Raw genomic sequence first — 27,700 nt, 5'->3', positions numbered from 1 at the left:
TAGCGTGATGTTTCCCTGAGTCTGGTGGGGAGAATTTTCTGATTATCAAACTATGAACTTTCAGTGGCATAATTTTCCCAAGCACTTGGGGAGCAGTGTTCGTATGGTATTTACATGCCTGGAGATGCAGAGAGCACTGCCAATGCCTACTGGTGCCAAAAGTGGTTAGAAAACAAATGACTGATTTCCAGAACTGGATAATTTGGAAATACCATAATGTGCCTTCCTGCATCTTTAAGCATATCTTTTAAAGCCTGATGCCAAGTGACTTCAGCACCTAATCCTGCTATCAATCAAAAGCACTTCAATCAGTTAGAACTGCTGTGAGTCATGCGCAGGGACAACGAAAATGGGTCTATTAGGCAAAGCCTTCAACCCCACTAGTCATTTCAGTTTGTCTTAACTCACTGGGCTGCCAGCAGCAGCAGCTCAGAAGAAGCCCCAGTGGCAGCTGAGGTGCCTCTGCTGCAGGGAGAGATAAGGAGAGACAATGCCCTACTCCATCAGGCACACAGCAAGTTGCCCTTGCTCCTGAGCCTCAGCTGGCTTCCACTGGGGCTCTTCTAAAAGACCTGGATGCTCCTCAACAATAAAGTTAAACCCGTAACTCATTTAGATGCCTTTCATTCTTTATTTTTCCTTAACTTACCTTCTATGAAAAGATCAGTGACAGCCATGGCTAGTTTTTCTTGCACAAGATTTGGCTGAAAGGTAGGCATGTTCTCTGTTTACATTTTGCATGTGTAGAACAAATAGCAAGCTCAGCTGGGGAAAGGACCCACAGTAGTTACCTGACAGCATAAAACACAGTAACATATGAATGAATCATTCAATCAACTAATAATAGCAGGTAAGAAAAAGCCAGGAAGGACCCACTCACTCTTATGTGTTCTGCAAAATGAAAAGCTAATTCACAAAAACTAGTCTTTCAAATTGTGTCCCATGTTCCTGAAATCTCTATATGCTGTAAAAATCATGCACGGTGAAATGACTCATCCTTTAAAGGCAAATGCTCAATTTAAATCAAAGAACTCAACTTTTTTTTTCTTAAAGATAAGCAATAATTTATTTCTCTTTCATCTTCACAATTATCACATACTGCCCAGCTACATGACCAATGCCACTACATAACACAGGAGAATTGCCCACCTACACTTTACTTGGACAAATACAATTGCAATTTACAGATTAAATGTACTGTACAATGTGTTGTTGGAAAAATGCCATTCTTATCTATATGATGGGATGTGGCATATGATTTATAAACAGATGCACTCTAGGATGTAAAACTTTAAAACTCGTTAAACCAAGGATACAGTATAAAGCATTTTGTTTTGGTATTGTATTGTTACTAAAGTAGAAAAAAGAAAACTAGAGAAATAAATCCAGATCTTAACTTACAGGATATGTATTAGGTTAAGAAATTAATTGGCTTCTCCACTTTTTTTTGTTTTGCTTTTCTTTTTCTTTTTTTTTCCCTACAAATTAATAATATGAATATATTGCAGGATAAAGAAAGACTGCCAGATAAAGAAGGTACCGTTATATGAAAAACAAATGAAAAATTACCAGGTAATTTTGCTTACAAAAAAGGTCAAACTATAAACAGTCACAAAATATATAAAAGTGCCACATTGAACGAGGCAATCGTACTCTACCTAAACTGGTAGTATACTCTCTGAAAGAAGTTGTGTTCATACAGTAGTAACTGATAAAAAGGCATTGTGCACTCTTGTGCCATCTGGAGATTTAGCACCATGTGTCATCAGTTCTTGGATTGTCATCCAGTTGTCCAAGATTTTCTTGTTTCTCTTTTTCATCATCTTTTTGTGACTCAGTTCAATAATGTTAATTTCCTTTTTGCCCTCGCTGCCACTCTGCGGACTTTCCTTAAGACACTCTAGCCTGCTCCTCATCATGAACTCCCGTCGCCTCCTCTGCTCCTTAGCTCGCACCAAATGCTGCTTCCGCTCTTCTTTGCTCCAGTAGCGACCCATCTTCATCTCACTCATCGTATCATCATCTGTCGTCATCCCACTGCGTTCCTCTTTAATTTTTAAGGCACGTTCCTTCAGGATTCTGTCTCGAACTGGTCTCTTTGTGATGTACCTCGTCCCATCACTCCTTATTTTCACTTTCCATTCCATCTTGGGCTCTGCACACTTCTGCGAGTCTTTGCACATGCTCACCAGGCTGAGCTGGCTTTGGGCATACTCCACAGCAGACTTCTGCTGGATCAGTTGCATATAGCTTTGATAATGCTTTGCATGAGCGGGTATATTCCCGTACCTGTAAGAAGAGCTGTGATATGGAGACAGGTAGGGAATGTGCTCGCTGCTCTGCTTTTCCTGGTCTGTGAATTTGCTGCTTTCTGATGCCAGCACTGCATCCTCAGCAGCACTGCTTTGCTCAGTGGGTTTTGTTTTGGCTGAGGTTGTCTCCCTGTTGCTTTGTCCTGAGGATGACTGATTAGCCACAATTGTGCTCCTCAGGTTTTTCCTGTTGGTGATGCTGATCATCCTCTGGAGAGAGTTATCGGGGGATCGCTCAACTGTCAGTGGAGTGCTCCTGCAACTTTCAGCTGTGTTGTAGGCGCTGGAGCTGTCCTTGTCAGACTTCTCAGGGTGCTCCATGATGTCATCCAGTTTACCTCTTTGTACATCTATGCTGGTGTTGTAATTCCTGAACCCTTCGTCATGTAAAGCCCAAATGTCTCCGTACTGATCCCTCACCTTTTGGAGCCGGTGAGCTTGCATAATATTCTGACATTCGAGTTCAATGTTCCTCAGTTCCTCATTGAGTAGCTGCAGCTCATGCTCCACTCCATCTTGCTCTCTTCTGTTGCACTCTATCGTGCTGCTTGAGTAATACAGGTCATACTCCCCGTGGTTTCGAATCTTGCACTTCAATTCCAACAGCTGCCTAAACCTTTCACATTCCTCCTCTGGGTTTCCTATGAAATCAGATTCAATGTATTCCCCAGACACAAAGCTTTCATTGCACTGGAGCTCAGCACTTCCTAACGTATCTTGGCTGTGGCCCAGCTCCCGTTTGCTCTGCAGGGTAGCGCTGTTCTGCTCCTCAGGTGCATTTTCTTGCTCCGAGCTCTCATCATTACGCAGACTTTCATCTGTAGGTCCCACCCCACTGTCCTTCTCATGATTGTTAGATGATGAGGTTGCAGTGTCTGTAGTGCCATCCTCCTCTTCATGTTTCTTTGGCTAAAAAAATGAGCAAACCAAAACGATTATCAAATGCAGACCATACTAAATGAGAATATTTTCCAGCTCTGTTTTGCTTAAACAGCTGGGATCTTATTTGAACTGAATTAAAACAGATCACTAAACAGCAGTCCTACTGCTCATAGCTTTTAAACATTTCTGAGAGTCATGCTGTGGTGGTCACACCAAGTGAAGTAAATGAATTACAGCACTAGTGACATGTCTTCTAAAGGCCGGAAAGAAATATTTCCCCTCTCTAGCTAAGCCATTTCTTTGCAGTGCTTAAAGATAATGATCACCAGATGGTGCACTGTTTTTGATTCTGGATTACGGCCAGAGACTGGTGGGGCTGAAATCTTCTCAAACTTGGGAAAAAGCTTCAGTACTGGTATCACTTCAAAAAAAATAGAGCAAGCACCCAATCAAACAATGATTAGTACAGTCTAAGAGGGTGCAGAAAGACTATTTTCATCAGTGGGGCTTTTTATTTTTTAACCAGTGAACTCTTCATTTGCTCCATGGAGACGGGCAGAGTTGAAGCCTGCAGAGGGCTAGCCTGTTCCACTATACCCTCCATAGCCCTCTCACACTTCTTGTTTTCAGTAGCCTTTTACTGAAAGACTGTTCAATTTTAATTCTAGGATTTTGCTCAAGTAGACCTCTCTCCATTGCATCCCTGGAGACCATTTTTGTTCCCTAGTTAGAGTTTACGTTCCTTAGAAATAAAAACAGCCTTTTACCATTAAGTGTAGAACAACACTGAGTGCTCGCCATGGGCATAATGTCAAGCTTTTAGGCTGTTTTTTAATTCACACTCCACTCATTGTACCTAACCTATTTATATTCTCAAACCATTTATATTCTCAAAGAATGTGAGATAACACTCTCTAAAAAGAGAGTCGCTTTTTATTTTTCAAACTAGATAGATGAGCAAAGAATTCCCCCCTATTCCCCTTACAAAGCAGTCATGCCGAGTGCAATTTATACAGCCTGTTTGCCAAGTATCTAAGTGTACATAATACCAACCAGGTACTACGGAGGTATAAGGAGGTATAATTGCATAATTTCGTATAATGGTAGTAATAACCAAGAGAGAAAAAAGGCACAGTGCACCTAGTGAAAGGAAACAAACTCAGAGAGGCCACTGTCATAATTCCCTTTTACTCCACTTTGACAGACAGCAAAATGGGATGAAAATGTGTCTCCTGTCTCATCCTTTCTCCTCTCTTCGTGTGCACTTCATGATCACTCACCCTTCAACTGATTTCCTTTCTTCAATTGTTAGGAAAAAATAATGGCCTAGGCTCAGAAAAACAAAAATAAACTCCACTCCCCAAATGCAATAAAATAAATATTGAAAGAAACACACCAGGAGAATGCAGTGTCTGTTGATAGAACAGTTAAAAATTTCTGAAAAGATGTTTAACAATTTGTTGTCAGACAAGATCTGCAAAGAAAAAATAACCTTTAAAATCATAGTATACATTTTATGCTCATCCTTTTGCACATACAACGTGCAGCTGATAACAAAATGCACAATAAAATGTATAATTCTCATGTAGCTTTGGCAGCCACACTGGCAATTACTCTCTCTCACTCTCCCCAAATGAGGAGAAACTCTCCCCTTGAATTTAAAAGCCATGGGACAGAATGTATTCAGCATTATTCAAGGGATTATGCAAAGGTTCAATGTTTCTTGATGTTGTAAGGTCAGAATTTTCTAGAAACTAGATTTTGAAACCGCAAGGGACAAAGGCAGACTTTCATGAAAATTCTGCAAGTTTTAAAAATTCAATGGTACGTATTTTCCCCATTTGAGATCCTCTCAGATCTTTCTACTTATCCACTTAAAAAACAAGGGTATCTTCTTGTCACCGGAAGAAGATATATGAAGAGTACTACCAGTAACACTCTAAATAACTAACTATTGTAGAATTATTCTATAATTATCATTTATCTGTTCTTTCTTTCCCCAACTTATGCATTGCTGTGAAGGTGTATAAAGTATATTGGAAGATTTTTTATTAAGACTCTTATTATGTTTTTCCAAAGTGGCTGCAACACTTTGATTCCATTTTCAGGACTAGCTGGAGGAGTGGTGGGAATGTGTCTTCCCACATCACCTGCTTTTTAGGACTCCCAAAATGTCATTTTTTACACAGAGAAAAAACCCGAAGTCTAGAGAATTCTTCATGAAAACCCAGAGTAACCAGAAAGAAGAGCACCCCAACCAGCCAAGTGGCCAGGGCATTCACCAGGAATGCTGGAGATCCAGGTTTAATTTTGTATTCTTCTAGTTTATCTCCTCCAAGTAAGTGCTGCTACATAAGCTATTCTGGTCCTTTCTCTCACCTGCTTTGGAGCTGCTCCAGCTTGTATTGACCTCCTCTGCTCCCAAACCTTTCGTCAGAGAAGTGACTCCAGGCTGGGTCACCTACACTGCACCCCGGCTACTGCAATATGTAACCCATGTTTCTCAATGTTCTGGAAAATATTTAACTACTGACACAAGGGAGAACAGCTCCACCAGACACTGGGAGGGCTGTGCTGCAGAACAGCCAGGAATTTGGGTGCCTGCCCCAAATGCAGCGCTCCATTCACATTAGGAAACGAGGAGGGCCAGGATCTGCTCTCTGACCCTCAGGGTGAGTGACACAGCACAACTTGCATCTATATGACTAAACCCATCTTGCTCCCTAAACAGGGTGGCTTATCCATACTGTATTAGCACAGTTATACAGCTCACAGGAGCTGAGCTCCATGATGCTTCCCCTGATGTCTCAAGCATGGTGCCAAACCACCAAAGCATATATTTGAGCATTTCTGAAAAGAATTCCCTTAATGTACCTTATTGCAGTCTACAACTACCTGAACGGAGGTTGTAGTGAAGTGGGAGTTGGCCTCTTCTCCCAGGCATCTAGCGATAGGACAAGAGGACACAGCCTCAAGCTTCGCCAGGTGAGGTTCAGGTTGGACATTAGGAAGAATTTCTTTTCAGAAAGGGTTATTAGACATTGGAATGGGCTGCCCAGGGAGGTGGTGGAGTCACCATCTCTGGATGTGTTTAAGAAAAGACCGGACATGGCACTTAGTGCCATGGTCAAGTGGACAGGGTGGTGTCAGGGCAACGGTTGGACTCGATGATCCCAGAGGTCTCTCCCAATCTGGTTGATTCTGTGATTCTGTGATTCTGTGATTCTTTACAGTGAGGGTAACTGAACACTGGAACAGGCTGCCCAGAGAGGTTGTGGAGTCTCCTTCTCTGGAGACATTCAAAACCCGCCTGGACACGTTCCTGTGTGACATGATCTAGGTAATCCTGCTCCGGCACGGGGATTGGACTAGATGATCTTTCGAGGTCCCTTCCAATCCCTGACATTCTGTGATTCTGTGTGATATTTGTATAGTTGTTGAAACAGACTTTACAGTTCAGGCCCACACAATCAACACTTTCAGAATTAGTGGCTCTTGTTTTCCACCCCACTTTTATCAACAATTTGAACTTTGTTCCTTCAACTTCCACTTGATTTAGACTGACTGAATATAATACGCTGGCATCTACTCAAGTTACACTATCCATAATTAACACATACACACAAAAGATGTAAACAAAGCAAACCCCATCTTTCCAGTCTAACAGAAATCAGATGGGTGGGATTGATTTGACCAAATATAAGTGTTTATAGTACAGGCACTTGAATGTCCAGTAGTCACTTTGGATTCCCCTCCCTGTCAGGAAGAAACAAGTGCCTGTTACAATCATCAGATTCTTCTCAACCTAAAGCAGACATCCATACCACGTTAAATATTTCCCCCGTATGTGGATACTTGCAGCTAGTTCAATTAAGAAAATGGAAAGTAATACAGATATTTATTGTACTGCATGTTTTTGAGATATATTTTTTGGCATTTCTGTCCTGGACTCGTCATGCTTGCCAGAGCTCCTAAACACGTGCAGACTGAGCAGTCTTTTAGAATATGAGATTATTTTAATTTTATTTTGAAAGGTAGCAAGCCTAATTCCACGTTAAGCCCCTTCTGAAAAACAAGAGATAGTCCCCAATTGTCAGTGCATTGCTTTTGTCAGTGTTATCTATTATCTATTCCAAACCAAGTGTTTGTTTTCAAATGTACGTTGTCAATCTCTTCTACAATTACTTCTGTTTGAAATACCAAAGGGCTCCTTAGGCCTCATCTTTGCAGTAAGAAGTCAGATAATGAGAAGGCGAACCTGGCAGTGCATACAATCAAGCAATAAATGAACCTCAGAAGATTCTGCATTTCAGCTCCAGCAAGCATTCATGCCTATAAAATGGCTAATCTTGCAGGAATTCAGGCACTGTTCTATTCTCATTTTACAACTTACGATGTTTATTGGGATTTGAAACCCAGGCTGCTAGTAAAGCTTGACGGCAGTGAGATTCAGTTGAAGGTTTTAACAAATGTAGCTGCTGGGCTCTCTGGTGAGTCTCTGACAGTGAGAGGGAGACTGACCACAGTGAGAGGAATCTCCAGTGGCAGGCTAACCATGAGGTACTCCAGCCATGAGGGAGGACTGGGATTGATTTCAGTGGTGCACTAAAGGGGAAAACGCTCTTCTGCAAACAATGCTGTTCTTTTAAAACAGGCCTCTCTCAAAAAAGAACTTCCCCCAGATATTTTCACTGCATTTCAGCTTTGAATGAACTCATACAAATTTTTTTATCCAATTCTTTCTCTTCTTAATAGGTTTTCATATATTCCATGATACCAATAAGAATTTCTGCATGGCAACTGTATGGTACTCTTCTGAAAGTTATCTCTGCTGCACAATGAACCGCAATGTTGTAAAGGGGAAGGAATACAATGAGTTATAAAAAATGGAAAATTACATTTTTCCTCAAGGTTTATTGGACTATTCTATACAGAGAAGATACAATTCTTGATTAAATTCTATAGAGTGGCTCAAAAACATACAGAAAAGACACAACTATCTACTTAATTCTTCTATTACAAACTGTACCAGATTCTTCTGTGACAGCTCATACTAAATGTTTAAATGGCATTCTGTAAAACAGACTTGTATTTGGAAGGATATTCTGCTATAGTGTGTATTCATTCCTGCAGCTCGGAAGACTCGTGATGACAGATGATTTTGAAGCCAGAGGCTTCATAATGTGTTTTGGGTCACAAAAATAAAGGCTGGCATTAGAGTGAAATCTCCTTGGCCAACCGGGGAGCTTGAAGATACTCAGCTTGGCCACTGGCAGTTGCAACAACGGCAGTTTCATTGTTCCGACGGATTATGTGATTCACCTCAGGAAACTCCTAGGTTTCCCAGCCTAACAAGGAGTAAAGAACCAGTTTTCCAACTTGCTGAGTCACTACGTAGAGTCCAGAGAGACAGCAGCTGTCACAAATTACTGATGCCCCATTACACACCAAGCTGCATTTGGTTGATTTGATTACTCATCAGAAGGGCAAATAAATGGCTGGCTGTCCTAAAATTACTTCAAGCAATCCAAAGTCAGACACCAACAGAGCGCAAATGACCATGTTTTTTTCAAGTGTAGCTCTCTTCTACAGTAATATAAAATCTCAATAGGGAAAAAAACCCTATCCTTAGTATAAGGTCCCAATGGGAAATAAGCAATCTCAATGGCTTCTGTGAAATCACTTCACATAACATCGCTGTTCAATGATTAACACTATCTGCAACCCGAATTCAGTGAAAAAGCCAAAGCTTGACAAGAACTTGGGAGTGGAAGGTCACAACTGCAAAGTGGTTTCAGAGGCCCCAACACATCATGTGAGGGAACACGTAGATAGACGTGTTCAAGAATTTCCTCCAGAACTGGGGGTTTGTATGAAAATGCCACTGTGCAAAGGAAATTGCTTTGTGAAGAACAAGTGTTCTTTCTGACAGGAACTCTTTTGCTATCTGAGATAAAATTTGTGGTTAAAAAAATAAACAAGATGCCAATATCAGTTCAAACTAGCTAGCAGTACAGCAGTTAACACTCTTAACCTGGGAAACTGAGGTCTGGATCACTGCCTGGAAAAGAGGGTCATAACAAAAAGGCCACTATAAATCCTGTTGCAATGCTTCCTTCACCTCTGACCCTGGAGTTATTCCACTTTGTGTAAATAATTAAATGATTATAAGATCAAAGATTTGTAATCTGATCTATCATATTCCAGATAATTGACTTAATTATTCTGTCAGCCTGCCTGTCCCAATGAATATTTAATTTATGCACAGTGAATAGCTTTAACAGGAGCTACACCTAGTCCATAGCCCAGCATCAAGGCTGGAGGGGTGGTGAGGAGGAAACAGGCTAGATGAACGTTCAGGCCCCCAGTGTGGGGGGATATTTGAAGGCAGGTCTCCCATTACCAAATAAGCTCCCTGGTTTCCAGAAGAAGGAAGGCTCTCACAGTCTTTCTCCTTCTCTTCACTTCAAAGAAAAAATGCCTCAGGCTCTGCTTTCGAGCAATTCAGAATAGGGAAAAAATCGTACGTCGCAAACTTCTGTGGGTGGAAAAACAGTTTCTCCCCAGCTGCACATACACAGAAGCCAGGAGATGAAGTTGGATTTTAGTTCCTTGGCTCCACACAGGTGTGCATGCTGACAGATCATCTGATTCAGGTGTGTATAAGGTCATTTATGCCTTCCACAATAAAGTACAACCGAGAAGATCTATCCCTTGATGAAACTGTATGGCTGGGGGTGCACATTCGTCTTTGCCACAGTCACACCACTTACATCACATATGGGCAGGTAAAAGTAGAGATAGCAGCAAGCTGAGACTGTGCTAACAATATGCTTATTTGTCTCCATTAACAAAACAAATGCCGAGCTGTGCGCTGTCGGTACAAGAAAAATACATTTGTATTACCAAAACACCTGTTGTTTATTCTAAATACTTCTTTCATCTTGTTTTGCAAGCTCTCTGGTGCAAGGGCTGGCTCGTATCTCACATGCATACAACAAGAGGGACATCTATCTTAACTTGGAGCTTTAGGTGCCACACTGATGCAATTCATTAAAAAAAAATGACAGAAAATATAATAACATAAACACCAAATACTTCAGAATTAAAGAAGGAAAGCACTATTATTCTGAGTGTTCAGAGAAAATGAGAAATCTGCACTTATTACAGCCTCCTAAATTGTTTGCTAATTTGTGAAACTGGGCCTAAGCATCTATTGTTCTCCTTTTCCTTACCTACAGCATGTGGGAGTTCACAGCATTTTAGAGACAGAATTCTGTCAAAGCCTTTGACACCATTATACAGCATATCATTTAATTCTCTATTAATAAAAAAGTAGACCTAGCAAAATTTCAAATGATACGTTTAGTAGCAGTCCTACCTGCTCCACCTCTTTGGCTGTGTACTGCATTGCTTCATTATGCTGCTCTTCCAACATTTCCAAGTTTAACTCCTCTAAGAATTCATTCCTTTCATCATCCAGCCACCCTTCTTCCAGCTGCAAAGAATACATTAGTACTTTATACTATGTTAGCAAGGACACATGCTAAACCAGAGTAAACCCAAATGGCAATGCTTGACTAGATCTTTTTATCCTAATGATTCTCTTCAGAAAGCCAGGCAGTAGGAGTTCACGTCTCAAAAAGAGAAGAAGAAAAAGAAGGATAAAAAAAATGGGACTCTCATGCCTTTTATCCTTTCTTGAAACAGTATGACTGATTTTGTCTCATAATGAAGGAGACTGCACAGCACAGACATTATTTCCTTTCAAAAGGTATGAAAGGCACAGTGCATAATCCTGAAGCTGTCATGTTCATTACTGCTGAGAGCCCCTGCGCTGAGAGAGCGGCAACGTTACTAATAGGGCCAGGAGGCAACCGGGCTCTTTCCTCTAACAGCCTCCGTCCCAGTGCTGTGCCCTGCTGCTGCCACCTCAATACAAACCTTATGTTGTGTTTCTGTCATCGTTTTCCCATTGATCTTCCACGTAAACAAACAAACAGAGGAGGGTGACAGAAAGATGCGGTGACTTGAGGGGAAGTTATTTTTGTTCTTGTGGCGCGCGTGGAAGCAAAGCTTATTCATTTGTTTGTTTTTTTCCTCAAGCGTAAAATAATACTTTGACATTTGGTGAAGACAGTGTTGCAAAAGGACAGGAGGGGATGCTATGTTTTCTATCAAGTGTATATATCCTCTTCCTGCACCCACTTTGCACCCTTCACATCTTTCTAAACTGATAAAACAGGCACCCTGGCCTAATCCACTAGTCTTCCCATTTTGTTCATTGTGCACACGTGTGCACGTGGCACACATCCATTTGTATGTGTAACCCCTTGCCAGATGGCACACTGTGTTGAAAAGGAAGATACTGGTCAGTGGCACTCCTGGCTTTAGCAATGAGATTGTAGCAGAAGGACACATATTGTTCTGTTGCTGGTGAAGGAACCAGAGGAGGAAGGTGACAAAAAGATGCTAAAAGGTAAAAGTCTCAGCATTAGACAACTACAAGAGTATCAGCTATCCATGTCCCAAAACAGGAAGAGCAATGCAACATGGACCAACACCTACAGCAGAAGTACTACTGCCTCAAAGCCAGGAGAGCTCTGGCCACAGATGCCAGTCAGAAAAGTTACACCAAACCAGCAAGTAGTAGTTCAAAGCTACACAAGGAGTGATTGATGCTATGTGGTACTTCTAGCTGAATACTGTCAGGAATCTACTGTTTCCTTCACAAGCTCTTATGTGTTTTTGCCCATGCCAATGAACTCTTTCCTCTTATAAAGAACATAAGCCTTTTGCCATTTTCCTTGTCAAAGCCAGCCTCTAACAGTTTGGGATTAGAAGGAGGCTTTTTTTCTTGAGGACATGTAATTTTTATGTTTGCCCTTAATGGGACTTCCAACCATTCTCTGAAACATCTGGTACTGGCCACTAGTTTTGTTTACTTGTCTTGTTTGCTTTTTTCCCCAAAGGGAAGCATGAACACAGCCTTCCTCTACCATAAAGGACGCAGCTGAATTTCCTTCATTTGAAGAAATTGCAGAGATTAACAAATATGGATGATGAAAGATGAATCTCACTTGGGCAAATCTGCTGCTTTGATTGTGGCAGACCCAGTACCTAACTAATGGGAACGCTTATGTTACGTTACAGCTTTTAGAATCAGAATAATATATGGCTTAGCATACATGTGCACTACATAGACTGTGTGCACATACACGCATGTGAATGCACATGCTTGTGCCATTTGTTTACATTATCAAACACGTTGTGCACTCCTCCAATGCTCTGTTTCAAAACTTAGTTATTCATAGGTATTCACTGAGCAAATGATCAGAGAAGGTTTTCTTCACTGTTACCGAATGAATGTGCTCATCCTTCAAGACTGAAATACTGCTATTAGCATTTTCTATCTAGAAATAAAAGCCTGCTTAATCCTGCTGTCTTTTACCAGAGTTAAAGCAACACAACTAGCAGAAATGAGTTTGTGGACAGCCTGATTTCTGACATACTACAGCTTTTTCTTAATTTTTTTTTGTGAATATGTTCTTAAAACACCTAAACAAAAAAAAACCAAAACACCAAAGCCCCAAACCCAAACCAAAACACACTTTCATAATTTGAAAGGAGCATCCATATGGGAAGCTGTATCGGTACAGTTAGGTAATTCCTTATCTCATATTGATGTAACTTTTTCATGTTGACCAATCTAAACAAATACAGAGAATGATCTTTCCCTGAGCATGTATTTTATAAGTCTGTGGGTTTCTGTTCCCTACTGAAAAACAAAATCTTAGTGAAAAATAGTAAGAATAATATTGAAACAACTGTTTCAAAACTTCTGCAACTTCCAGTGAAGGCTACAGTTTTGCAATATAAACTGATGCATGGCTTTTTTTGATGTACTATGTCACCAGTTTTATGGGAATTGTTTAAATTCCTGAAAAACATAAAGGAAATGAATGCTGAAATTGTGAATCTTTTATAACTACAGTATTCAAGTAGAGATTCCAAGTAGCACTGAATTACACTTACTCAATTTAATTTATACAGAGTATGCAGTTAGCGAGACTGAGAAATATCAGATCAATAGCATGAGAGACAAATGGCAACATAACCAACTCTGAATTGTTGGCAGATGGAGAGAACAGTGACAATATAATGTCTTTTTGCTTGGCAATGGCCTATAAACAGAATATAAAGTGAAGTAGAAACAGTACTCTTCTTCCACTCTACCTCTCCTTTAGTCTGATGATCAACCTAACATCTGCCCCCTGCAATGATATAAAAAATTCTTGACATGGCAAGATTCTTGGCATGGGCATAATTTTATTTTTAAAACCATACAAATGTTTCTAAAAGCTTTTGAAAATGCACCTCCCAAGATACAATTTGCAATGTACAAGCAAGTTTTTGTGACCAGGGTGCTTTGAAAACAATCAGATCCAGGATTGCTGAATGATATTGTAATTGGCACATAAATGAACAGTTTATACGCCTACTTATAAGTGCATAGGATAAAAAGAGCCATCACCAATGACCAACTACAGCTTTGTGTAAGTTCATATAAATGACGGAGGTAAGTATGGGAAATGCATCCCCAGAACAAATAAGAATCATCTAACGAGTAATACACAGTTTTCAAGTTCTACTTCATATTTTACTAATATCATGTTAGTGCTGTCAGCTTTATTAGTATACCTGCTTACTCTGTCTGCTGAAAGGAATTGGCTAGTTTGGGGAAAACAAGCCCTAGTAATATCATATTATTTTCTTTGTTGGCTAAACAGAGGCAAAGCTCTGCAATTATCTGTTTCCTTCTTTTGTTAGGAACGTTGGCATTCCTATTTCTCAGCAGTTCATTACTTACAGTGACAGTGAATGTATGGTATAACCCAGTTTCTGGCTCAGTGCATCTATTTAGTCTAACCTGGATCTCCGGTCTTGCGACCAGCAACGTAATTTTCTTGCATTCTTCGTTGGAGAGCAATGCCACTGCCTCTTCCCGATTCTGGACATCTTGGCCATTTATCTAGAAAACAAATGAAAGTGGCACATTAGTTTCTATTTCCACAAAGCAACACACAATAAAGGGCAGATATCAGCTCATTTGTGCTGAATGTATGGACAATGAAACTCGCGCAACGGGCTCATCTTCAGCCCCTCAGTGGTAAGTGCCTTCACTCAATTATGCGCTTACTGTAAGAGCTATATCGATCGTTGAAGGATGGCGGACATCAGAGGAAGCAGTTATGTTCATAAATGTCCAACCTGTGCCCTGGTAACATACATCTAGCAACACAATTAACCAGCCCCTGACAGGTGACGTTCATCTTTCTCCGTTCAGAGTAATGGAAATGTCACTCTGAGATAATAGTGCTGGTGGAAGCAAGACTGGTAATGCTACAGCTGAAATCAGTCACACTGTATGCTGGTAGAGAGCCAATTAGAGAGCTACAGTATTAGCTCTCACCAGGCAATACTTACAGGCCACTGCTTATTGCTGCTCCATTTAATCATTTTAAATTTGTGTGGACAGCTTAGTATCCAGAATCACATAAAACATATGTATCTCCCTTACAAGGGGATAATCAAAATAAGAGTGGTTCTCCAATGAGAATGTGCTTTTCTCTTTAACTTTCTCCTATTCTGTCACCTCATTAAAACAGCCATGTCCATGACTACATGGTAACAAACACATTTTGCATTGTCCAAAACTCTTTATTGAAGGAATAAAATAGAAATCTTATTTTCCACGTGTATTTGGTTTTGTCCAATTCAGAGCACAAAAGGTGGATTATTCTTATTGTGGCAACAAAAGAAAATACTTGGTCTTTTTGAAAATGGGTGAAAACAAAATTGGAAGACAGAAGGATCTGAATATTTGGGGAAAATAAAATCTTGTAAGGTTTTGATTTCAAAGTAGCAGGAACTTCCTGGTCGAAAAGTAAAGAAAGAGTTGCATTTCTGCATGTATATTTGGCCTGAAAACCTTGACTCAAAAAGGCAGCTTTAGTTCAGACCAAAGAAAACCCCAGTGTACCCTGATTGTCTAACCAGCAATGAGTAAAATGTCTGAGCCTCCTCAAAGCTTACATGAAGGGACAGCTGTGGTCCGTGGGAGACCAGACAACCATTTGGTAACACTGAGCTGCCCTACCTGGAGAAGCAGAGATGCAGCCATAGAGGTGCAGGAGCAGATCTCCAGCTTGGGCAAAACACCCCTACCGGTGGTGGCTGCTCGGGCAACTCCTATCAGCTGAGCAACTGCCCCTTGCCAACCCCAGAGGCAGTGGCCCTGCTGGCCCCACACAGCCTGGAGGTGCCCACCCCACAGCAGCTGCACCATTATGGAGGACAAACAGGACTTCAGCCTGCCTCATGGCATCTCACCTCCATGGACAGCACTTGTCAGCTTGGAGGTTCACAGCTAAAAATAGCAGAAGTTTAGGCAAGTCTCACTAGGACTGTCCTTATAAAACCTTTCCCTTGCCTTTGTAACATTTCATGTAAAATACTCAGGCTGTTCTCAGATGCTTAAGACGACTGTGAAGGTGATGGGAGAGGTGTGAGGTTTGTGATAATGAGAAGGGGACAGTTTCAGCCTCAAAAATGTGAGGAAATCTGATGTAATTTTGTGAGAAATACACAAAATGGAGTGTCCCTCCCAGCCTTAACCAATGCCATCCGCCATCCACAGAAAATGCCCCCATGCTCAAGGATCTGTCTCTCTCCCAGCCTCAGTGTAATCCCCCCGTAATGGCACTGTCACCTTCTATTTCTCTGAGTTATCTCATCAATAAGAGTAGATAGAGGGTCAATGTGCTTTCAGATATGAAAGTAAACCCCACATAACTCTCTGGGTGTTAACTTTAATGATCAAACTCATAGCTATATATCAGCGCTGACATTAAAGTCATGCTCCAGTCTACAAAAGGACGGCAGAATTACCTATGCTTTTCTCTCGACCCCGGAGTCTTCACTCACAATTGAAATGAATTTCATTAGGAACTGGAGAACATTTGCCTGAACTGTTGTTGGCTCTCCACTTCACCCAGAAATTTTAGAAGGCAAGGAAAGGAGCAGAAAATGGACCTACCCTCTATTTCCTTATTTTGAAATGCACAGGATAGGAATGAAAGTTGTTTCTACTCAGTGAAATAAACTAGTGGGTTTTTTTCTGATTTTTGAAAGTTAAAAATATCATTATATCCTGTTTGCTTTCTTCGGTAGGTATTTTATAGAAAGATGCAGAAGGCAGTGCACTGACTTTTCCACTCCGAGCCGCACCCCATGATGTGTTCCCATCACTCCAAGTACCACCAAGGAGCTCATTGCTGTCATACTGTGGTTTCTGTGTCTTCTGGGGGGAACAGCATCTATCCTGTGAACGTTTTCACATTCCCAACCACACGGAGAATAAACCAGCAGCCCCTGAGTGAGCCCAGACATTAAAATGTAACTTATTATTTCCTCTCCGAAAGATGAGTCTCTTTGGTAAGCCAGCTCATAGACCCTGTTCTGTTGGCTAGACTCCCAAAGCTGATACCAGGGTAAGAGACAGAGCTACAGGTTTCAGCAAAGACATTTCCTACAGAAACAAAAAGACTGGAGGGAAGGAACAGGCTGATCTTGTGACAACCTGAAAGCTCACATGTCTAAATAAATGAAGGGCAATTATGGAACTGGTTACAGAAAAGTGACTTCTCACACCAGGAACTACTTCTGGAGCTTCAGTGAAAAAAGGACAAAATACAAGGGAAATCAACTGAGAACTAGAACTAAAATGCTACAATACAGCAAAGACTTTCCAGTCTACTGATTTTTGGTAGCTTTTTTGTGATTTTGTCACTAAGGCAAAAAATGTACTACTCACTGCCAGTTGAAAATGGAAACCCACTGCCATTCTAGCTACTTCCCTCTCTGTACAGGTGCACTGCCCTCCCTCCAGAGCCAGCAGCCGGCCACCCTCACCCACAGGGGCTATGCTGTATCACACAAACCTGTCTTTGGGGCAGCTCTTTAAATGAGTGGATCAACAGAAATTAAGTGGGAAAAAAAGATGGTGGGAAAAAATGATGGTGGATTAGAAAAGAACTCAGAAAAGCAATGTTTTATTGGTGAAGGAAAGAAAATATTAACAAAAGCCTAATGAACCGCCTCCTCAAGTATGTTCAAGATCACCCTTCACTAACAGCACATTTTTTGTATGAAAACTCCTACCATCTATGCTCAGCACAAGTGAGTTTTACCCAAATTTATGCAATCAGTGAATGATCAGCAAGTCTCTGACACCCATATTTATGTCCGCAGGATCTCTGTTTAGAATTTGACACTGAGATGAACATAGTGGAAATGAGATTTGCTAATAAATATGGCAAAAGAAGACATGAGCCAGAACGAGCTTGTCATTCTCATTTTTCAGTACACGCACTCTAGCTCCCGGCTATTGTGTTAAAAAAACAGACAGATGTGGATTTTCTCATCGATCACAGTAACAAAGAGAACTACCTTCCCTCATTAACAGTCCACAGAGAAGATGGCACTATGCGCCTGTCTGAAGAAAGAGTTTAAGGAAGAGTCTATTGTCACATACTTGCAAAATGCGGTCTCCTTCACGGATCCGTCCGTCTCTGGCAGCAATGCTGTTTGGATCAACCTGCACAGGACAATATCCAGTAACTGAACATGGAAAGACTTTTACTGGAAATGATAACAGCTGCACAATTTGAAAAAGTACCATTTTTACTCTCTACAGAGGCAATCTGAGGTTGCTTTCACAGTCGTATGAGCTCAACAGTTCTTTAAATAATTGTATAAGCTTGTTTCACATAAAAGCCTAAAGACAGAAAGGGTTGGGAGCACACGATTTTCAGATTAATACTTTCTTATGCCACTGTCATGCATTAACCTTCATCTGTCAGAGCACTAAGAACCAATGACAGAGTCCCTCTTCTCTGGAAGTTCACTATGGACTGAGATGCTTCTGCAGCAGCTGGTACCTCTATACAAATGCGACTGTCTTTGGGAAAAGAGCAGGTTTGTTTTTCTTTCATGGAAACATGTACTATTAAATTATTATCTCAGTTATCCATCTGTTATTTCCTCTGGAATTTTGCAGCTTGCGAGGAAACAGCAAAAAAACCCAAAGAATCTATATTGTATAGATCACCTACAGGTACTGTATATCATTCCTGGTCCAAGTCAGTTAATTTTAAGTTAGTTTAACCTAAATAGATGTTTAGGGCTCCATTAACAGTTTATCAAAGTCACTATAGCTCATCCCTGAGCAATGACCTACTGTTCATTGCAGGGCAATTCGATCTGCCACCTTTCACTTGATGGTTATCTTAAATCATTTATTTTACCTTGTCATGCCATAAGCTATTTTTTCAAACCAAACATCTGAGTTGAGCATTTGGTTTGTAGGTTACATCTTCTACAGCTGTTAGCTATTATTTTCTTCCTGTGCATTGTCATAGAAAAAAAATGGATCTGAAGTGCTTAATCAAGTATGAGACAATATAATTACATTCACTTTAAAAGGTCTGAGAAATTTCTACCATGTAGGAAAACCAGCACATTTCAGATATAATTCTGGAGTCTATTAAGAGATTCCTGAACCTTCTTTGTCCTCACAAGGTCAAACAGACTTTAACAGTAGTGATTATACAACTGGTGGAAGACTTATTCTTGGGTAGTTTTATATTAATTCCTCATTCTTGTTCCAAGGCTGTGCTTTTCAGCTTCTTTGACATTGCTGCTGGCCTGCGAATGTGCAATCTTGCCTTCATCCCCGTTCACTGATACATAGGAGAATTCTCTCTGCCGATCCTCTCTGTCCATGAGCTTCACTCAGAATTTAGAATCACAGAATCACAGAATATCTCAAGTTGGAAGGGACCCATAAGGATCATCAAGTCCATCTCCCTGCTCCTCACAGGACTACCTAAAACTAAACCATAGGACTAAGAGCATCGTCCAGATGCTCCTTGAGCTCTGACAGGCTTGGTGACGTGACCACTTCCCTGGGGAGCCTGTTCCAGTGACCAACCACCCTCTCAGTGAAGAACCTTTTCCTAATGTCCATATTTGGTTTAACATGTCACTAAGCAACTAATTTGGAACACAGTTCATGCAGGACAATCACCAGAGAGCTTGGACTCAAAAGAGTTCTGCTTTTCCAAAAAAACAACCCTTTCTGAATGGCTGGAGATTCAAAGGGAGCTAGTGTTCTGGAAGTCTTGTGGACTGACCCTGTGAAACACTAACACCCTGTGATATATACTGGTTGCCATGTTTTCCTGGTGAAGCCAATGAAAACCTGAGGGTACATCCCATCTCAGTATTCAGTATTCTACTTTTTGTCTGGCAAAAAAAAAAATTATTAATCTTTCTGACATATTCCTCTCCCAAGCTACTCTCTCCACCCACCTGTGGTATATCTGTGTGTACCACCACCGAACAAAACCATAAATAATAAAATAATGATTATCCACTGTTATGATTACTGAGGCTGTAACAGGTGGAGAATGCAAGCAGGGAGTGGAGAAGGCGCTTTTCTTCTTAAAAATTCTGCCTGATTTCCATCGTAAGGGAAGATTTCTTTCAAAATTCAGGCCATGCTCAGACTGCTTTGTACTTCCCTAACTATGATGTTGTAGTTAAAAGCATTCACATTAAAGAAGCTCACGAGTAATAATTACATTACTTGGGCAACATAATTCAAACTGATAATCTAAATGAATCGAAAGTGACATGTGCTGGCTGATGGCTGACACTTCTGCACTCTGGTCTCAGAGCACTTGCTCTTACATTCCCTGGCACATTCAGCCCTCCACCACAAGCATCTCCCACGCTCCTCCCCATTGCCATGTCCTTACCTCGCTGACATAGATCCCTGTGTCCTCTTCATCATCAGTTCTGTAACAGACAGTCAGCCCCAGTTTCTCCTGGCTGCTAATGCGGCACAGCTCCACCTCCTACAAGAAAACACACAGGTTCGTACAGTGGCTTTTGCCAAGGGTGGAAAAAATTGTGTAGTACAAGGGAGCACCAAGCTGCTGACACACTCATACTGTAGGACATACTCATTCTCATACTGTAGGACATACTCATACCACCCAGTCTCGAGACACAATATTTTGTGTGCATCTTTAAGGGGGAAAATATTCTGTGAATTAAGGAAATTCCAGTACATTGCAGGTTCAAGCTATATAAAGACAGTTCAGTAAGACATGCCGAACCTTGAGAAATATGGCTGTGCATCGATTTTGCAGTTTTTTGCTTTTGGATAATAGAAGCCGACTTACAGTATATTACATAATCATTTTAGTCCTATTACACCAACTATCGATTTATAGGATATAACACAGACTGGCTACCCATCAATCAATCTATCACACAGGTGCCACTCCCTTCTAACAGCAATCCAAGCCATAAAGCAAAACCACAGCCTTCTACTAATAGCATAATTCCTTCCCTGGCCAGTTTAGTGCCATAGCTTCATTGCAGAAGCTGTTAGATAACAGAAGGATGCTTCAAGGAATCTCCTGTGGAGCTGAACAGCCGTGGCATCCTCCTCAATTGTGAGATGATGCAGAAAACATATTTTTAGTGCCAGATGTCCCAGCAGTGGCATCTCATGAAAAGTGCAAGTTTTAGGGCAGATGGCGCAGTGGTAACTACTATATACACCCATCTGAGTTAAGCATCTTTAGGGTTTCATGGCGGAATCATTCACAAAAATGCAAAGCTGCACTTGGTTTGAACACTATGAAACAAATAATTGTAATAAAGCATGATGAATCCAATAACACAGAGTATTAGCTTGGATGTAAACGGGAAACTTTAGTTGATATTTGTATTTAAAGGGAGTCTGCAGGACTTAACAGCTTCTGCTTCTCATGGCTGTGCAAAAAAAGGAGAGAGACAAACCCACGCTTCAGTTCTCCATCCGTGATACAGAGCTTGTTCCTCTCCATGCCCAGAGATGTCACGCAGATTAATCCATAAACAGGCACAGGGCACACAGCAGTGAGGACTCACTACTGAGCCTGATCGAGTTGTGGGGACCAGGTGTCGAAATACCACAACTTACAGAAAAACCCGCAGTTCACACACATGGGTTAGCCGATGAACCCCATGCCATTTTCATTTCAGCTGAATATCTTTCACAAAGTGCACTGCTATGGCTCACTCTCCTGCTCCCTCACCACCATACACATCTACATGGGTCCAGTACCTGCATAAACCCTATAAACTTCTCCCTGCACTTTGGACATTCAATGTCTTAATGAAAAGTAAGCAAATGTAGAAAATACCATGAAACCTGTAGTATTCTTTAGTTTTTCTTAAATATGGCAGGGGTAAGAAGTGGAATTAGTTGCCAGTACACATGTTATACATCATGTTTGAAAGAAGACTGGACTGTTGGACTTGAGGATCTTAAAGGTCCTTTCCAACCAAAACGATTCTAAGAAACATGGGACCGTGTTTTATTAGGGAAGAGAATAGCAGTGACCTGATTTTGGCATTAGGAGTGAAAGTATGTGTACTGGGGGGAGGCCTATTCAAAACCCGTAATAACTGATGCCTCCAGAGGGAAAGAACACTTGACTAGAACTGTAATATTAGGGAGAAATTACAGTAACAAAACGGCTTCAATTACAGCAACAAGGTATACTTTTAAGGAATAAAGAAGCTTGCGGTCCCTTGGAGGCCTATAAGGAAGCCTAAATACACCATAAAGGACTGAGACTGGGACCTTTAAATCAAGGCAAATGAGGAGCTGTGCATAAGCTGAAATCTATTGACTTTCATTGTCCTGCCAGCACAATCTCCCGTCTCCCCGTGCTGAGGCTGGACAGGGGCCCCAAGGACTGCTCTGAACATAATTTCTTCGGTCGGGAATGACCTTGAAGTTCTTGTGGATGATTTGTCTCAAAATGTTACTATAAAGCTGTATGAGTGTTTCAGGCTGCAAACAAACAGAATCCTTTCAGTGCGCTGGCTCAATGAGCAGAATAATTTAACCATTTAGGGCACAAAAGAGCAAAGAAAAATGAGGATGACCCTAGAGGGTCCATCCTGGGAGTCCAAGAGGTTTGCTGAAACTGTCTCTGGGAACTAGCTGTGACAAATATCAGTGACTAATATCCTCTGACTGGGATGCCCCAGCCCTAGCTGCGCATAGTGCTTGAGTTGCCACAGGTTTCTCCGACCAGTAACAGAGCTTAGAGCTGAGATCTGTACTCGGTACTCTTGGAATTACCTCTTCCCTAAATTACTGTATGGGGCACAGTCTTGACGACTGGATATGGCTGTGGCCACTTAGAAGCTATAGATATCTACAGCTGAGATACTAGTACTTAGTGTTAAAGGCCCAATAAACATTTCATGTTTTTCAGTCTAGACTCAAGTACATATTCAAGTAATATCTCATTCAGCATGAGGAACTGGATGAGGTCTCTTGCTTTGCACTGGAAGTCATTCCAGATAACTGCCTTTTTGCCACTGCATATCTGCACTACTAACCTCATGGCCCACAAGTCTGACCTTTATATAACAAGCACATCTGAAACAACTTTAACAGAAGAGCAGCAACTTGACACACTAGAGAACCTGGACCATCATGGTCAAATGCATTTGACATTGCATTTTGCGACAGATGCTTTTTAGTGTTTTTTTTCCCAACTGTTCTTTAACAGAAGAAAAAATAAGTTTGGCAGCAGTAATGAATTTGTAAGAATGTAATTTCCTTTTCTGAAATCCCTTTAGATACATGCACACAAGCACACACACACACACAGTTGCTTTCTCTTTGGGTTTTGTGTGTGTACATGTAGGGACTGAACTGACAGTCTTCAAAATTCAGCATTTTAAAAATCTGTGAGAAACAATATTTGGAGATTCATGAAGTGTGCTGACAGACAGATGGTGGAAGGAGAGGGACTAAGGAGAGAGCTCGGGAGATGACAGCCTCCCCCTCTTTTGGGCACTCTGGGGGCAGCCGCCTCTCAACACGAAGAGTATTATGCTGCCAAGTCACAGAAATCAATGCCAAATTGCTAAATCTTTGACTTGCTGCTTCTTTTCTCTGTGTGGGCAGGACAATAATTCTGTGCATTGCCACAGTAAAGACAATACTTTAAATTGTTTTGCCATAAATTATTTGGTTGGAAGATACACATGGAAATAAGGAATATCCTGTCTTGAAAGACTGGGATGCAAATTTCCAAGGTAGCTCATTTCTTCAGACATAGAAAATACAGTGAAGAGGTGCAGGTCATGCTCCTGAAGGAGTGAAAACTGGTTATATTGGTCATCCTCTAAAGTGATGGAGTAGTGGCTGTAGCCTCTGGCCCCCAGTTAAAGGCCGTCATTCACTTCAATGATGAAAAACCAGTTTACAGGCTGTCAGCCTCAGGAGACATAAGACCAACAAGGAGCTGTCATCTCTTTGGGGAGGGAAGGCTAGGTTAGTACTATCATTTCTCTCAAGTGGTAGAGAAGTAGATTACAAATGTCATCAACTGGGCTGTTGGCTTTCTAGAATTGCTGAAGAGAGGCTAAGGGCTATTAAAGGAGACCTTGTAAAAGTTTGCATCAGTTTGCAGTTATAGTGGGTCTTTCTACTACTCTAGATTATAAAGAGCAAAGCTGATGGCCTGTTAGAAAACAGACCATGAACCCTTCAGTGACTGTTCTTAAGCAGTCTTTTTGGAGCAAAAAGAGCTCTGAACTCTTCATATTTTCCCTCCACGCACTGGAAAACAGATTACAGCCTAAGAGGGACACTGGTAAAGTTTGTTCTCACCGCACCCAGAAGATGTTGACAAGAGTTATTCATCTGATGACCCTGTGCTGGAATATCTGCACACACAGAAAGCTTTCTCTGCCACATTTTTCTTTGCTGATCACTCTACCAGTGGTCTCTACTAAGCCATGCGCACCTTTGTATACTTCCTCCACCTTCTGTCAGGATTACCTACTCCCTGTTCAACACTGTTCAACCTGTTTACAGCGTGGCTGAGCTCTGCCTCTGTCTCATCACTGCCTGTCAGCCTCTCTCACCTCCATTTGAACCATCCCACCCTGGCACTTCTCTCCACTTACACAATGCTTCTGTCCTCATCTTCAAAGCCCTTCTCAGTTCACTCTTTCCCTAAGCGACCCTTCACTCATATTCACAGACAGCAGCCTCACTCACCCTTTTCTCCCATTTCCTCCCAAACATTTCCATTCTTAGTAAGTGCCCACATCCACACAGCCCCTGCATCACCTTCCTTTTACTCTCACCTTATAACCCACCCTGTTATCTCACCTATAGAAATCTGTAAAGAAATTACAGGAAGTCCCATCTACTAAAGTGACCGCTTCACTGTGTATGAATCATGCACACAACTGGGCACTATCAAAATAACCTAATATTACTGCCACTTTGTTCTCCTTCCTCTCTCTCATCCTCTGATCCTTTGTTTGTCTTGCCTTCTCACAATTCTGTGTGATGAGAAGAAATTTTTGTACAGGTGGGAAATAAAGCAAACAAGAAATTAGAGCTCAATATAAATTAGTTGCGACGAACAGCAAGCTACCCTGTTCTCAAGGTAGGAGACTCTCAAAGCCCCAACAAGAACTTCCAGTGTTTGGAGGTAACTGGGTGGTTTGAAACTCAGAATAAACTTGTGATCTGATGTGTCCCTTGCCCAGGAACTGCCAAGGAACAAATAGGTTCAGGGAATCCCTGATTCTCTCTGTGATAATACTATTTTTGTTGAATTTGACCTACTATATTCACAGAATTAGCGAAGACATTGATTGAAAACTTTCCACAGAACTGTAACTCTTGGGTTGCTCTAGTGCAATGGAAGTAAGGAGAAAAACACTGCCCCACCTCTAAAGGGTTTAGAGTCCAGTTGCTAGACACTATAATATTGTCTCATCTCATTTTACGTCCATTTTTAATTTTTTTCCATTCACGACTTATTGGCTGTGAAATGCAATAATACTAGTTTATTATATGTACTGTAGACCAGTATAACATAACGAAAGTTAATCAGTTATTCAACATTATTCTGTAGTATGACAAAGGTAAACTCTACACTTGGCTATCTCACATCCAAACATGATGTCCTAGGACTGTGAGTCTCCTGAGACTATGCTGACAAGAAAACTTGCCAATCCCCGTTGCAGCTTACTTGTGCATGGAAACACACTGACCCATTTCCAGAATGGAAACTTTTAATAATGAAACCTTAAAAAAAGTTACCATCGCAAATGACAGAGGATGAACTTATTGATCCAAGTAACTGGTTGCAAGATCAAGAAATGTCAATATTCTGAAAAATCACTGAGTGTATTTTAGATTACCAGGCATATGTTTGAGATTCTTCCCTGGACGATCCTCTATACTAAGGAAGGGAAAGTTCCCTACCTTCACAAATTCATCATAATTTTGAAAAAAAATTGGTAAGATCTTGCCTCTTAAGACAGTTTTTTAGCAGGTTTCCGTAAGTTTTCTGCTTTTAAGTCCCTATTCCCTGCTCAATTGTAGCTGCTTTGGTGCAGACACCTCACGTAACTTTTTGTGACTTGTTTTCCTTATCTATCAGCAGAAAACAATGCAAACACCACCAGAATAGCAGGACGTAAAAGAATAAATGATTATAGAGTGTTTGAAAGGCACTGTAGAAATATTATAAATACTCTACATCCTTCCAATATTCCCCGTCTGCCTTTATAACAATTGTTGCACACCACTAAAAGGACCAAGAGAGACTATCAAAATTGTAATAGCTATTGAGTTCCCTTCACCCATATAGTATATCAGAGTAATGGGTCCCATGAACTCTGGTAACACCATTAGAAGGGACAGCATGGAATCAAAACACAATAGTATTTTTCCTACATGGACAGTGTGTGATCATTTCAGTTAACATTTAAGTTTTCATTACAATGAAAAAATCATCTCACCATTGAGACATAGTCAAATACCAAACGAATTTTAATTAGTGTTACACTCCAGTGTAACAGAATCTGTGTTTCATAGTTCAGGGTTTGTATTTTTGTGACATAGTAAGACAGAGGATCATAAACATGTCAACTATTTCATTTCTTAGCGTTAACTAGCATCTACCTTGTCCCATTTAACTCCATTATCTTTAGAGGAAAAGAACGTCAGCTTTTCATGCTGGTTATATATCAGCATAGTCCAGCCTTAAAACCAAAACACTGTGCTTTCTTCCCTCTCCCCTTCGAACAACTCTCCTGAATGGGGGAAAAAAAAGACAGAAAGGAGAAGGGAAGTTTTGCTATTTACAAGTATGAAATTGCCAGGTTTTAAATTAGAAGTCAACTCAACAGTACACATATAGCTTTTAGAAAAGGAAGTCACCACCGTGTACTGAAGAAGGATTCCTACTTCACCAGAAGAAAGATAAAAGGCTGCCAGTCTAGAAAAGTCCTTGTGTGGTGAAACAAACAATGCAATTCAGATATGCTTTATCTTCATTCTAAAATGTATGAAAGAGCTGTATCTTGGCTCAAGTCTCTAAGGTGGCTGACAAATTCCATCTACAAATCTCACAGTAATGTAATGTGTTCTAAGGCAAAAGAATTCAGAGAGAGGCAGTCTATGGAGGTCTCTCTGGGTTCAGCAATTTTTCTGTACCATAGGATGATTATTCGTAGCTCTTGGATCAAAACCAGATCACGAATTGTTACTAGGTGCTATTATCGCAACATCAAGGAAAAAAAATACAAAAAATAAAATGTTATCTTCATAGCCACCCAGAACAAGGCAGTTACCACCAATTAGTGAATTACTGGCCATCACTAAATAAGTGGCCACGTGCACACTCTGAAACAACCCCAAGTGTGCGCTGAAACACCTTTATGTTCTACTCTTTATGTTCTACTCTTTACACAATTTACCTCATAGCTGCGATGACCTAAGAGTTTGCAAATGCTAAAACACATCAAGGTTTAGCTGACAGGTTTTATGATTATGTCTTTGTTTTCCTCAGTTTCTTTCACAAGCACTTGTAAAGCAGTGCCTTTGTGCCAGGCTAGTTATTTTGTGTTATAGCCTTGACTGCACTTTGAGAAGAAATCAAGGCTTACTGAATGCAATGAGTGAACCCAGTATCTGATGATCCAAGGTGAAGGATCATCATGTAGGAGTCGGCAACGGCGGCAGCGGCGGCAGCGGCGGCAGCGACTGAGGTTAGTGCGGGGAGAGATCGGGCTGTAGCGGGTGAGCGGTTTCTGTGCTCTGGGCCCCCCCGAGCAGCAGCCCGAGACCCGCCTGGACCCAGACGTTCCCGGCAACAAATCAGGAGAGGAGGGGGCGTAGCACCACCCCCTGTGATCGGGTGATAAAGAGCCTCTGGGAGGACAGGGACTAGTCCCTGCCCAGAGGGGAGAGGGGGAGTCAGCAGTGACTGGGTGAGTCAGCAGTGACTGGGTGTGTCCCGGGGCGGGGGAGGGCACAGCCCCAGGGGAGT

At 41.2% G+C, this 27,700-nt stretch overlaps 1 protein-coding gene across 3 annotated transcripts in view; it reads right to left on the bottom strand.

Annotated features, from left to right (window-relative positions):
• Window positions 1-1,694: 1,694 nt before the first annotated feature.
• Window positions 1,695-27,700, bottom strand: part of PDZRN4 (PDZ domain containing ring finger 4) — a 277,467-nt gene continuing 251,461 nt past the window's right edge. For all 3 annotated transcript variants that reach the window (XM_068401590.1, XM_068401591.1, XM_068401592.1), the window contains 5 exons: window positions 20,078-20,176; window positions 17,791-17,853; window positions 14,125-14,226; window positions 10,576-10,692; window positions 1,695-3,221 (listed from right to left, as the gene is read on the bottom strand). In XM_068401590.1, the coding sequence (XP_068257691.1) occupies window positions 1,695-3,221; window positions 10,576-10,692; window positions 14,125-14,226; window positions 17,791-17,853; window positions 20,078-20,176 (1,908 nt within the window). The remainder of the gene's footprint in view (window positions 3,222-10,575; window positions 10,693-14,124; window positions 14,227-17,790; window positions 17,854-20,077; window positions 20,177-27,700) is intronic.

Source organism: Nyctibius grandis, chromosome 5 (genome assembly GCF_013368605.1).
Source record: "Nyctibius grandis isolate bNycGra1 chromosome 5, bNycGra1.pri, whole genome shotgun sequence".
In the NCBI taxonomy this organism is placed as follows: domain Eukaryota; kingdom Metazoa; phylum Chordata; class Aves; order Nyctibiiformes; family Nyctibiidae; genus Nyctibius; species Nyctibius grandis.
Note: the sequence above shows the minus strand (reverse complement) of the source record. Positions and strands in the feature narration are given on the sequence as shown.